The sequence below is a fragment of the Acomys minous genome (assembly GCF_964271855.1).
Source record: "Acomys minous genome assembly, chromosome: 17".
In the NCBI taxonomy this organism is placed as follows: Eukaryota; Metazoa; Chordata; class Mammalia; order Rodentia; family Muridae; genus Acomys; species Acomys minous.
The window spans coordinates 29355226-29368055 of NC_140500.1; the positions used below are offsets into that span (position 1 = coordinate 29355226).

The window sequence follows — 12830 nt, forward strand, 5'->3', positions numbered from 1 at the left end:
GTGTGGGCAACTCCAGGTGCCAGGCAACCTGCAATGCTAAAAGCACTAAAACACTGGTTTATCTCCCCCCCCCCGCCACCTCCTGCAGTGCTCTTCCCTCTATGAGGAGAGGTATGTGCTACCCTCGCAGACCCTCAACTCCCAAGGCAGTTCCCCACCACAGGAAACCCACCCACTGCTGGGAGAGTGGAACGTGAGTATCCTGGCCCCAGGAGGCCATGCACTCTGTGATCCAAATTATTAGGAGGTAGTCAAGCCCTTCTGGGAGGCAGCCTTTCAGGGTGCTGGCCCCTCAGGCGAGGCAGAGAGCACGGGCATATGACCTCATGCTGGTTACAGAGAGGAAATGGCACACAGTGGATGCTCGGTTGCCTACAGCCATCCTTGCCCATTGAGTGCCCCTTTGTCACTCTACCACTCTCCAGTAGAAGTTAGGAAGCACACACCAGTGCCCGGTAGTGAATGCCCCAGCCCGGGAGGCATCTAAGCAACCAGCGCTGGGTACTGGGACCTCCTGGGACACGTACCATCGGGTGTTTCCTTCCACGTCCACAGATCCCTGAGCACTGCCGGCCCAGCATGGAGGAGGGGATCAGCCTGTTCTCCTCGCTGCTCAACAACAAACACTTCCTTATCATCTTTGTCCACGCCCTGGAGCAGCAGAAGGACTTCGCTGTGCGGGACAGGTCAGGCTACAAAAGAGACACAGGGACATAGGGGTCCCCAGCTGTCACCCACTGAGAATCAACCCCCCACCTGCCCACCCCACAGGCTCTGCTCCTCCCCCTCCCCACCCCATCCCCCACCCCGCTCCGAAGTCCTCATTGCCCCAGGTGGGCTCCCAGTGTAGGCGGAGTCTTCTGGCCATGGAGGGCGGCGGCTTGGCCCGACTGACACTGTCCCTGCAGGTGCAGCCTGGCCTCGTTGCTAACCATTGCACTGCATGGCAAGCTGGAGTACTACACAAGCATCATGAAGGAGCTGCTGGTGGATCTCATCGACGCCTCAGCTGCCAAGAACCCCAAGCTCATGTTGCGACGCACCGAGTCTGTGGTAGAAAAGATGCTCACCAATTGGATGTCCATCTGCATGTATGGCTGCCTGAGGGTGAGGCCCCTCTCTGCCCAGAAGCCCCGCCCCTACCGGCACGACTGACCTCCTTAAGGTCTGCACTTTCTGGGGGTGGGGGTGGGATCCCTTTGGAGAGGTGGGGAAACTGAAACTTGGCCACAGGGGCACACAGCATTCCCAGGGCAGACTGGAAGCTGGTGGGATCTTGTCCTGTGGCCTTGGTCCTCAAGCCTTCCTGTGGGGGGATGGGGGTGGGGTTGGGGGAGGAGGGGAGATCTTCAGAGGACCATCAGGTCCCTGCAGTCCTTAGGGGAGGGACACAGAAACAAAACTTCAAGTATTTAGAGCAGAGTCTGGCTGGTGATTGGTTGGAAAAAGCCAAGAGGGTTTCCCGGAGCAGGTGACACACCCTGGACCCTGAGGATTCAGTGGGAAGAGTTGGGCAAGGGGACGTGGGACCAACAGTGCAGTCCAGACGTAGGGCACATAGGGCACGTTGTGGGCAGAGATCAGAAGGAAGGATTATCACAGAGCTTTCGGCAGCCGGAGCCCCTCTCTGGTGTCAGGCCAGTCCGGACATCAAAGGGTCACATAGGCATTTTTTCCCCCCAAGAAAGGCAGAGGCCTGGATAGGACCCATAACTGAAGCCTTAACTGTACTGTGTCTGTGACTGGTCTTTGGTAGAACCTCTCTGTACCTCAATTTCATTTTGTCAAGTGAGGCAGCAGCCCCAGCCTAGGAGCCCCTTGGGTCTTGCTGGGAGAGTAGAAAAGAAATGGGGAGCCTAGAAGAGACGCCACATTCTGAGCCATCAGGGACTACTGCAGACTCCGTAGACCCAGGTCTCTTAGCCACTATGGGTGACCTCAGCCTGGCCTTCCCCCCCGCCAGACAGTGGGGTGCTGGTGAGTCCCGGCCAGACCACGACAGCAGGAAGCAGGCCTGGCAGCTGCCTTGGTGCTGCTGCTGCCAAAGCAGCCTGTTGTTATTACGAACTTAATTTTTCCTCCAAACCTATTCGCCATGGGTAGCTCTGTACCCCCACCCACGGAACAGCTGGACACTAGCCTAGAGTGATGGGGAGGGTCAGCTTGAGGCTGCGGTGCTGGTAGCTGCTGTAACGGGAGGTGGGCTGTGAAGTCTGGGTGGGCCAATACTTCCTAAAGGCATCCATCTTGGGTTTCCTGGAGGCTTCTTCTCCGTCCCGCTTCTCCTCAGCCGACCCCAGGGCAGGCTCCGACTTTGTAACAAAGGCTTCATCTCAAGCATGGGAATCCACAGTTCAAGGCCAGCTTTACTTGTCCCTCCTGTGCATCACCAGGCAGGGTGCTTGCCTTCTCTGAGCCTCAGTGAGGATGGCTGGTCCCTGGTCTGGGATGCAGTGGAGATGCCCTGGAAGGGATGCGGGTGTCAGCATCTGCAGGAGAGGAGTATGAGGGGACGCCAACAGGCCAGGAGGCTGGAACACAGCGGGGAGAATGTTGAGGTTCTGACCCCGTCCCTCACCCTCAATGCTCACAGGAGACAGTAGGGGAGCCCTTCTTCCTGCTCTTATGCGCCATCAAGCAGCAGATCAACAAAGGTTCCATCGACGCCATCACAGGCAAAGCCCGCTACACGCTCAATGAGGAGTGGCTGCTGAGGGAGAACATCGAGGCCAAGCCCCGGGTGAGCCAGGGCCAGGGCACTGGTCCGTTTGTGGGTGTTCTTAGCTGGACCACCAGGCCTTATGATGACCATGGCCCTCGGCCGACACCCCCGTCTCCCGCAGAACCTGAACGTGTCCTTCCAAGGCTGTGGTATGGATTCACTGAGCGTGCGGGCCATGGACACCGACACGCTGACGCAGGTGAAGGAGAAGATCCTGGAAGCCTTCTGCAAAAACGTACCCTACTCACAGTGGCCTCGGGCGGAGGACGTGGACCTCGGTGAGCAAGGGCAGGCACCATGCCCGGGCAGCTGGCCGCTGCAGCCTCTTCCCCTGTCTTTGTCGTGACCCTGGGGTTCCCTCTGAGGAAGAATCCCCTTTTTCTGTAGCTGTGGGCAACAGCAAAAAGCAATTTAAAAAATTGGCTTTGGGGCAAAGAGGGCTTTGGGGTTGGGTTTTGAAGGATTTGTAGGAATCACATTCAGACTGGTGACCGGAAACCAATCCTAAAATTCACAGTGCACCAGGCCCTGTCCTGTACTCTGGACAGTTAGGGTGAACAGCTGGGCTCCCAGAGGGGTGTGGCCTTGATTCTGATTCCAAGAGAATGGACAGCTTCTCCCACTGTGGTGCAGGCTAATGGCTGCCCCTGGGGCCACCATTTCCTCAGCCCGGATGCCCCCTTTCTCCTCCAGAATGGTTTGCCTCAAGCACCCAGAGCTATGTCCTTCGGGACCTGGATGACACGTCGGTGGTGGAGGACGGCCGTAAGAAACTGAACACACTGGCCCATTACAAGGTACCTAACCTGACCCAGCCACCCCACCACCTCTCCTCCTTAACCTCTGACCTCTAACGTCATCATCACCTCTCCTCTGTCAGATACCTGAGGGCGCCTCCCTAGCCATGAGCCTCACAGACAAGAAGGACAACACCCTGGGCAGAGGTAGGGCTTGTAGCTGAGGAAGTGATCCAGGTGGAGTGTGAGGGAGCAGCTGGAGGGAACTGAGGTTGTTTGTGGGGAGGGGGTACACTCCACCTCCACGCTGCACTTCCAAGAGGCCTGGGCCATGGCTAGGTCTGAGCTGGTTGCCCGTGGCCTTTGGGTTCCAGGCCACACCCCTGCCTCCAACCTTCCAACCATGCCCTTACATGCCCCAGGTCCAGATCATGGGGGGCGTGTGGGGGTGTCCCAAAGTCCATTCTGAAGTGGAAAGAGAGCCAGATTTTGCCTCTCTCCCGCTTTCTCCCTCTCTCTTTTCCTCTCCCTCTCCCCTCCCTCCACCCCCTCTTTCTCCCCCACTGACTTGGGTTACCCTCCCCACCCCCCTCATTTGTTTATCGTGTGTTTCCCTTTTGCAGTGAAAGACTTGGACACAGAAAAGTATTTCCATTTGGTGAGTGCCCAGCCTCAGGGCCCTGGGGAGCAGGCTTTGCTGGGCGTGGCTTTGGCTTTCTGCCTCCCTGAACCTCCAGGAAAGTGCTCCTAGGCCCTGGGAAAAGCCAGAGTGGGTGCGGGAGCAGAGGTGGGCCTGGTGCCCGGGAGCATAGGGCATACTTCCATGGGAGAGCAGAGAAGGGTGCCTGGGTTGGGTACCAACCCTGTCCACCTTGTAGGTGCTGCCTACAGATGAGCTGGCCGAGCCTAAGAAGTCCCACAGACAGAGCCACCGCAAGAAAGTATTGCCAGAAATCTACCTGACCCGCCTGCTGTCCACCAAGGTGGGCCTGGCCTCTGTCTCCACCCCTGAAGGACCCTGTGCTCCCAGGAGAAGTCTGTGTATTCTTTCCGCCACCCACTGGGCAGCAGAGGACCCAGGGGGCACTTTCACATCCTCAGGTCACAAGACTCAGGCCAACACAGGCAGAGGCCACACTCTGATCCCTAATCCCCCCATCATGCCCTAAGGTCTTGCTGGGCACCGCCACCCCTCCAAGAAAGCCATCATTGACACAACCCAGTCAGGAATCTTGAGGCTCAAAGACACGAAACTAGGCTGACGTCCCACATCTTCCGCGCAGGGCACACTGCAGAAGTTCCTGGATGACCTATTCAAGGCCATCCTGAGTATCCGAGAGGACAAGCCCCCGCTGGCCGTCAAGTATTTCTTTGACTTCCTAGAGGAGCAGGCAGAGAAGAGAGGCATCTCAGACCCTGACACCCTGCACATCTGGAAGACCAACAGGTGGTGACCGTGGGGTGGGGCCCTGTGGGGTGGGGCACCAAGATGCAGAGCCTGGCCTAGATGCTACCTGTCTATAAGCAGATCCTACTCCGCCGTTTCCCCACCTTGTGGTCTCTGGTGAGAGGCTTAACTCTCTAGGCTGCAGTTTGTGTAAAACCAGAAAGCATCCTATGAGCTTGCCCACCCCTCATCCCCCTCCACCCTCCACCTCCCATCCTGCAGAGGGAACTGAAGGCCAGTAGAGCAGTAGCCATCCAGGCCCAAAGGGAAATGGCAGTGCACACTGTGTCTCTGACTCCCACGCCCAGTTCGGAGCCTCCTTTGAGCCCCATCTTAGCTTTTTGGGGGTCACATACTACCTTACCAACAAGGTCCCCAAACTCTCAGCCTGACCCTCAGAGAAATGCCTGTGCAAATTCAGTCGTAGTTTTCTCCCTGATCCAGGGAGCAGGGCACCTCAAAGCTCTGCAGGGCGGAGCAGGGGATTGTCCCCAACCCTCTCTGGCCTCCTGAGGACAGTCAGCCCTGCCTGCTGCGTGCAAGACTGAGTGGGGGAGGAGCACGGACACAGGCAGCAGGGTGGGGGTTTCTAATGAGAACCAGGAGTCTAGCGTGCAAGGCGGAGGGAGGCTCTGGGGGGGGGAGGGGGGAGCTGGGGGGAGTGGTGGTGGCCCTGTAGCTGGCAGGGGAAGGGTGGCGTGCCCAGAGGCTCAGGAGCTGTGAGAATCAGCATTGTCTACCTCCCCAGCCCCCTCCTTCCACCCACCCCGTACCCCCACCACTGAGCTCCTGTACCCCCCAATGTCCCTGTCCCACAGCCTTCCTCTCCGCTTCTGGGTGAACATCTTAAAAAACCCCCAGTTTGTCTTCGACATAGAGAAGACAGACCACATCGATGCCTGCTTGTCTGTCATCGCTCAGGCCTTTATCGACGCCTGCTCCATCTCGGACCTGCAGCTGGGCAAGGTTAGCTACCCTGCCTACTCCTGAGGCAGGGGCTGGGGCGCAGGGGGTGGGGTAGAGCACTTGCCTGAACTCTGTGAAGGTCATTCAAAGTGGGCAGAGAGCAAGTGGCAGGCCAGAGAGAACCCCACGGGCGCCTGCCAGGGGCAGAGGAAATGCTGGTTCTGAGAAGAGAGGCGACCTGGCTAGGTAGCCCAGAAGTCTGAGTCCATGGGCACCCGTGGGATTGATAGCTAGGCTGGCACTGTGTAGGATGAGGGCAGGGCCCTGACTCTGGCCCAGGAATCTGAGCCTACAAGGGAAAGAAAATGTCACCACTTCACACATGCATCCCGTGACAACAAAGAGCTGCCAGCGTACTTAGCACATGGTGCTTTTGGGGTGTTGGCAGTGCGGGGTGGGAACCATTCCCCGCAGCCGGGAACCAGCTTCCAACCATCTCAGCCACCAAATCTTATCACCCTAATAAGGGTGTAAACAAGACAGGCTGCGGGGCTGTGTGCAGCAGAGGACTGCTGGCACACGGCCGAGGAGCTCTTCCTGTTAAATGAAAGTCCCCACTGCGGGGTCACCATCCTGACAGCCCCAGGATAGTGGGACAAGGCCTCCATGCAAGAGGGGGGGGGAGGGTCAGAAGAGTCCCTGGTCCAAAGTGTCAATGAGTGGGATTGTTCAGCCATGGCCACGGACCACCGAGGCTCTCTAGGTGGCAGTGGGGACGAGTCACATCTTTCAGCTACCCAACCGCTGGGGTTGTTCCCTGCCCAGGACTCACCCACCAACAAGCTTCTATACGCGAAGGAGATCCCGGAATACCGGAAGATTGTACAGCGCTATTACAAACAAATCCAGGACATGACGCCTCTCAGCGAGCAGGAGATGAACGCACACCTGGCTGAGGAGTCTCGGGTAGGTGGGCCTTTGGGGCCCAGGCAAGGAGATAGTAACAGTATCCTTGGCCTTGGAGGGGCGGCCAAAGCCAGCACCCCTCAGGATGGGGCAGGAGGCACAGTAAGAATTTTGAGGCACCTTCGGTTTCCCTCCTTGTGTCTACACCTTCATTAAATTGTTTTCCCCCAAAGTCCAAGGATGGGGTGGAGTGTACTCCAGAAATGGTGGAAGGGTCCAGGAAGCCAATGTGCCCCCCAAGGTTGGAGGGGCCTGAGCGTTAACTCTATCAACAGGGCTGTGGGAAGTAAATGGGCTGGATCCTCACCTATAGAGTTAAACCTCCCCTTTCGCTGGCTGGCGGTGGCGCGTGCCTTTAATCCCAGCACTCGGGACGCAGAGGCAGGCAGATCTCCGAGTTCAAGGCCAGCCTGGTCTACCCAGGACTACACAGAGAAATGCTGCCTTAAACAAACACACCCCCCCTCCCCTCCCCTTACTTCTTGCCCCAACTCTGTAGAAGTACCAGAATGAGTTCAACACAAATGTGGCCATGGCCGAGATCTATAAATATGCTAAGAGGTATCGCCCACAGGTGAGTTTTCTCCCTCCTAAGATTTGCCCCCATAAAAATGAACTTCCCACTGGGGTGGGTGCTGGTGCTTTGATGAGGTCACTGGGTGCCCTCCCAGGATTCTAAGGCACAACACTGACCCACTGTGCCTCCCCGCAGATCATGGCTGCCTTGGAGGCTAACCCCACTGCCCGAAGGACCCAGCTACAGCACAAGTTTGAGCAGGTGGTGGCTCTGATGGAAAACAATATCTATGAGTGTTACAGCGAGGCCTGAGACAGAAGAGTGACCAGGAGCTACGGCCAGGGAGGCGGTGCACAGGCCACTTGGCCCCTCCACTTGGTTTCTTCCCCACACCTCGTATGTGGGCTGGGAACTGACAAAGAGGAGCCTGCTGGGATAGGAGGGAGGACACTGGCCTCTTCGCGCTTGGCTGCAGAGTTCTCAGCCTTGTTCCCTGGGGGCATCTCTGTCCCCTCCACCTGTCCCAGACTTGACTCTGGCTGGGATGAAGGGCCTTGAATACCGATGCCAGTCCCCGATAAGACTTTCCCTGGCAACCAGGACAGCCTGGACCACGCCTGCCTGCTCACTCTGTTTCAGGCTGCTCAGCACACATTGGGAGAGGTGGCCACATCCCAGATCTACCTCATCCACCTGGCAGAGGGGAGCCTGCAATTGATTGGTGCCCCTCATCCAGAGGGGGGGACCCTGGCCACCAGTAGTTCTAAGCAGGGTCAGATGTTTGTTGTTCCATTGGCCAGCGGCAGCATGGGCAGTGCCCATTGCCCACAGAATGATGGAGACAAGGGGACAGGCTGGGGGTTCCTGGTCCCCGGGAAAGGTGAGGATGCAGCGCTGTAGCTGGACTACTCAATCTTCCTGGAAGTGTTTCGAAAAAGCACCACTTTTTGTCTTTTTTTTTTTTTAAGAAAAAAAATCTTTTATATATTAAAAAAAAAAAAACCTTATGATGCACCAACTGTGAATAGCTGCCACTTGTGCAGATCCCCAGGGGCTCCCGGTGCAACACTGGAAAATGACTGTTCCAGGGGACAGAAAATACTCATCTGTCCCCAGACAGGCTGCCCTCCATAGCTGCTGGGACTGGCTCAGAGCCCAAAGGGGCTGGGCTGGAGGGGAAGGCTGGGGCTCTGGAACATTCTTTATAATAAAGCCTGCCGGGAAAACCTACTACGGGCTTCAGCCTTTGTCCTGAGATGGCCGAGGGGGGAGACAGGGCTAGCTCTTCGAGCTGCTGGTGGCACAGAGGAAGTGCAGGGCCTGACCTCACACCCTGCCTTAGACACAGCCTAGGGGGAAGACCTCTCCCTCTGTCTGCTAGGAGTTCGAGGCTGTACCCTGTGGACACGTGTCCCCACGGACAGCCCTGACACCTAGGAAGATGTCACTATCTCATATACTGCGACCTCCATGTGGGCACCCCTCACATTTGTGCTGTGCTGGGCATGGAACCCAGAGCCCTGTTCTGGCTTAAGCATGCATGCTCCACTGAGCCACACCCAGCCCCCTTGTCTTTAATCAAACCTAAGAGAAACAGATTTTTCCCCCTTCATTTTGTAAATGTAGAAACAATGTCAAGGAGGTTGAAGGGTTTCAAGAGGTCACATAGCCAAGAAGGCCAAACAGCTGGGTCCTTTTCTCCCTGCCTAAACTGCTCCAGGCAAGTCTCCTCCTCCAAACTGGAGGGTGTCCTGAACTGACAATGCTCATCCGCATGAGTATGAGCCCTAAATCTCTCATCTGGTCTAAGAACATACACCCTATGTTTCAGGCAAGGAAACAGTTCCCCAAGGCCAGCTGTGGCCTGTACTCTTCCCTGCAGCAGAGTCAGCACCTGACCACAGCAGGTGACACCCACTGACCCACCTGAGGCGCCAGTTCCTCAGGGCTGAGACAATGACATTGTCCCCAGAAGCAGGGTGTGGTAGAGCCAGCCTGGGTGATGGCCCTCGCAAGAAGGAAAGTCCCCACTGTGCTTGCCAAGAGAGAGCCAAAATTTCCAACAGCAAAATCCAGGACCCATCCTAGAATTCACCAGCTCAAAAAAAAGTGAACAACCTCTCGCTCCAAAAATAGCTCTCTCCTGTGCAGGCTGCGGGTGGAGAAGCCATCTTTATCTTTCAGATCTCTGATATTGAGAATTCTTATTAAGGAGCAGATTTGCTATTTCAATTATTGGCAGATTTGATGGGTTTGGGTTTTTTTTTTCCCCCTCTCTCTTTGATGAGGTGTGACTCCATTCTGGAGTCACAAATCCTTGAAAGAAAAAAAAATACAACCACAAAAAGCCCAGGAGAATAAAAGCCTCACATGCTTACAGGGACAGTCACATAAGGTGCTGGCCGCACACAGGGCCAGGGCACCCTTGCCTGAGGGGGGCCCAGTGTGAGGGTGGATCAATCCACACTCCATTCTGAAACCTGACTTTTCCGTTGCGCAACAATATGTCAGGAACATCTTTCAAGTCATTAAATATTCCACAGTCTGGTTACACATCTCACTAACATACAGCCCCTGGCTGACATTCAGAAAGGGGGTCTATGCACAGATCTAGTTTCTAGGATAACTAGCATTGCCAGGTGGGCAACTTCCACGAACTTTCTGTGGTCCTTGCCTGGGGCCCCAAAGACATGCCTGGCAGCCATGGGTACCCAGGCAAGGACCTGGATGGAGAACTCTCAAGTCGACATCGCAGAGTAGGGGGCACCATCACAGATGAGTGCCATTTCCCAAGTCTCTTAAGATGGTGGGAGGTTTATTCCCACCCTGTGACTGGATCAGAGCTGATGGGTCCCCAGTTCTTAGAGGGAAGAGGCTATAGCTGTCTCCCCAGCCTCAAGCTCCACCATGCCGGAAGAGAGGCAAAAGCCCAGCTCCTGCTTGGCAAATGCCAGCCTGCCATCTGCCTGGTGCCCCTCGGGGCCTGCTGACAGGCACATTATAGATACCCCAGGGAGCCAGCAGAGCTAGACACAGCTTCCTGTGGGGCTCTAGAGAGAAACTGCGGACAGCAGAGAGACCCGAGCCCCATACTGGGCACTCAGTTTCTCCGGTGCTGTCTGCACCCTTCCCAGGTATCCTCCCGATTGAGAATGCCCTTCAGATGTGCCCGTCCCTTCATGCCGCCCTCTCGGCCTTTGCAGCGTCCTCACCTCAGGAACTTGCCATGTTACCACCTCACCAAGCCGACCCAGAACTGTGGACATATCTTTGCCTCCTGTCTATCTGGCTACCGTTAGGCCTCACCCTCTATATTGAAGACCACCTCACCTCTTCCCTAATCTGTTACAACAGGGTAACCCTGGCAGGCTGCATGTGTCTACCATGCTCCTAGGGCCCCTACCTCCTCCTGTTCTTTGACCTTTCCTTACAGCCAGAGCAGTTAAAGCCACAGGGCCCATCCTTTGTGATGCCTGCCCTTCATGGTACTGCCTGCCTGCCAGCAGCCCATTCCTGTGACCCTGGCTATGAGTCCTGCCACATCATTCCAACATTCAGCTGCTAAGAGCAACAGCAAGCAGTTTGATCAGGCATTTGTCAGGAGGACATTGTCCCTTTCTACCACACAGCTGTAGGGAGAGCTAGAAGGCGGTGCATGCCCATGGCAGCAGTGACTGGAAGCTTAGGACTGACCTCGGTGCGTTGTCACTTAATGGGTGGTGTGGGCTTCCCTACAGCATGAGGGATGTCTAAGAAAATACAAGAACCTTCAAAAATTAAAACTTCCAATGTGTGTGTGCATGCATGTGTGTCCAGAGGTTGACATGGGATGTCTTTCTCAATCACTTCTTTGCACCCACCCCCATTTCTCTCCCTCTCTCCCCCCCTTCCATCTCCCCTCTCTCCTTCTTCCTCTCCCCCCCCTCTCCCTCTCTCTCTCTGTATGGATGGATGTATGTTTTCATGCCTGTAGGCACATGTGTATATGAGTAAGTATGTGTGTGGAGGGTGTGCATTACAGGTCCAAGGTTGATGTCAAGAATCAATAGCTTACTTCTTACTCACTGAGGCAGTCTCAATCTAACCCAGATCTCACTGATGTGACTACTCTTGCTGGCCAGCCTACTCTGAGGCCCCCATCCATCTAAGTTAGGGCTCCTATTGCTATGATGAAACACTATGACCAAAAGTAACTTGGGGGCCGGGCATGGTGGCACACCCCTGTAATTCCAGCACTCAGGAGGCAGAAGCAGGCAGATGTCTGTGAGTCCAAGGTCAGCCTGGTATACAAAGCAAGTCCAGGACAACTGAGGCTACACATAGAAACCCTGTCTCCAAACAAACAAACAAGCAAACAAACAAGCAAGCAACTTGGGGAAGAAAGAGTGCATTTCAGCTTACAGCCTTATAGCCCATCACTGAAGGAAGTCAGGGCTGGGGCTGAAGCAGAAGCCATGAAGGGCTCTGCCTACTGCCTTCCTCCCCATGGCTCGCTCAGTCTGCTTTCTTCTACACCCCAGGACCACCAGCCCAGGAGTAGTGCTGCCTGCCATGATCTGGGCCCCTCCCATCTCAATCATTAATCAACAAAACTCCCCATGGGCTAATCTGGTGGGGGGGCATCTTCTGAACTGAGGGGCATTCCTTCTTGCCTGGTAACTCTAACTTGAGCCTGTGTCAGTGTGACCCAAAACAAGACCGGGGCCCTACAAGCCAGCACCCGGTCTCTACCTGCTGAGGCTGAGATTATGGGGAAGGGCACAACACCCACCTGGCACTTACATGGGCTCTGGGGAGTCCAAACTCTGCTCTCATAGTTACACAGCGATTGCTTTAACCACTGAGCTGCCTCTTTGGCTTGCTTTTTGTTTTTGTTTTGAGACACTTGAGTCTTTCGATCTGGAGCTGACGGTTTCAGCCTGCACTGTTTGGTAAAGAACCCCCAGGACACTTTGTCTTCACCACTTGGCACTGGGGTTATAGACATGACACCCAGCTTTTTACGTGAGTGGTGGAGATTTGAACTCTAGTCCTCATCGTTACGCAGCCAATACCTTACCCACTGAGCCATCCGGCATCCTCTGAAGCTGGAGCCTCGCGTTGGTCCTGACATTGCCACTGCCAGAGCTCAGACTCCACCTATCCATGGGAAGTGTCTCGGGTGATTTTAAACAGTGCAGACTTTGTCTCAGTGAACCATCCTCACCCTATGCGCTGTGGCCACATAGGGTGCATCAAACACTCCTGCCTAGTGATGGTCGGTGTCAATTGCCAACTTGACTGGGTTTGGAATCACCTAGGGAGGCGCTTTCAGTCTTGTCAATGGGGGCATTTCCTTCCAGAGACGTTTTAAGTGGGGAGACCCACCCGGAATTTTGGTGAAACTATCCTGTGGGCTGGAGTCCCACACTGACTGGAAAGGAGAAAGCAAGCCAAGCCGAATGCCAGCAGACGTTCTTCTCTGTTTCCCGACTGCAACGTAGGCCACCACCTCACACTCCTGCGGCTGGGCCTGTTCTGCCATAGCGGACTATG

The 12830-nt window shown here is 55.6% G+C and overlaps 1 protein-coding gene across 1 annotated transcript in view; it reads left to right on the forward strand.

Annotated features, from left to right (window-relative positions):
- PLXND1 (plexin D1) overlaps positions 1-8525 on the forward strand; it is a 40251-nt gene extending 31726 nt beyond the window's left edge. Inside the window, exons 23-36 of the mRNA XM_084765183.1 lie at positions 89-193; positions 556-686; positions 909-1107; positions 2594-2740; positions 2844-3000; positions 3416-3519; positions 3603-3666; positions 4083-4117; positions 4338-4442; positions 4743-4906; positions 5725-5872; positions 6638-6778; positions 7278-7352; positions 7491-8525. Of these exons, the coding sequence (XP_084621309.1) occupies positions 89-193; positions 556-686; positions 909-1107; positions 2594-2740; positions 2844-3000; positions 3416-3519; positions 3603-3666; positions 4083-4117; positions 4338-4442; positions 4743-4906; positions 5725-5872; positions 6638-6778; positions 7278-7352; positions 7491-7607 (1692 nt within the window). The 3' untranslated portion in view covers positions 7608-8525. The remainder of the gene's footprint in view (positions 1-88; positions 194-555; positions 687-908; positions 1108-2593; positions 2741-2843; positions 3001-3415; positions 3520-3602; positions 3667-4082; positions 4118-4337; positions 4443-4742; positions 4907-5724; positions 5873-6637; positions 6779-7277; positions 7353-7490) is intronic.
- The last annotated feature ends 4305 nt before the right edge of the window (positions 8526-12830 follow it).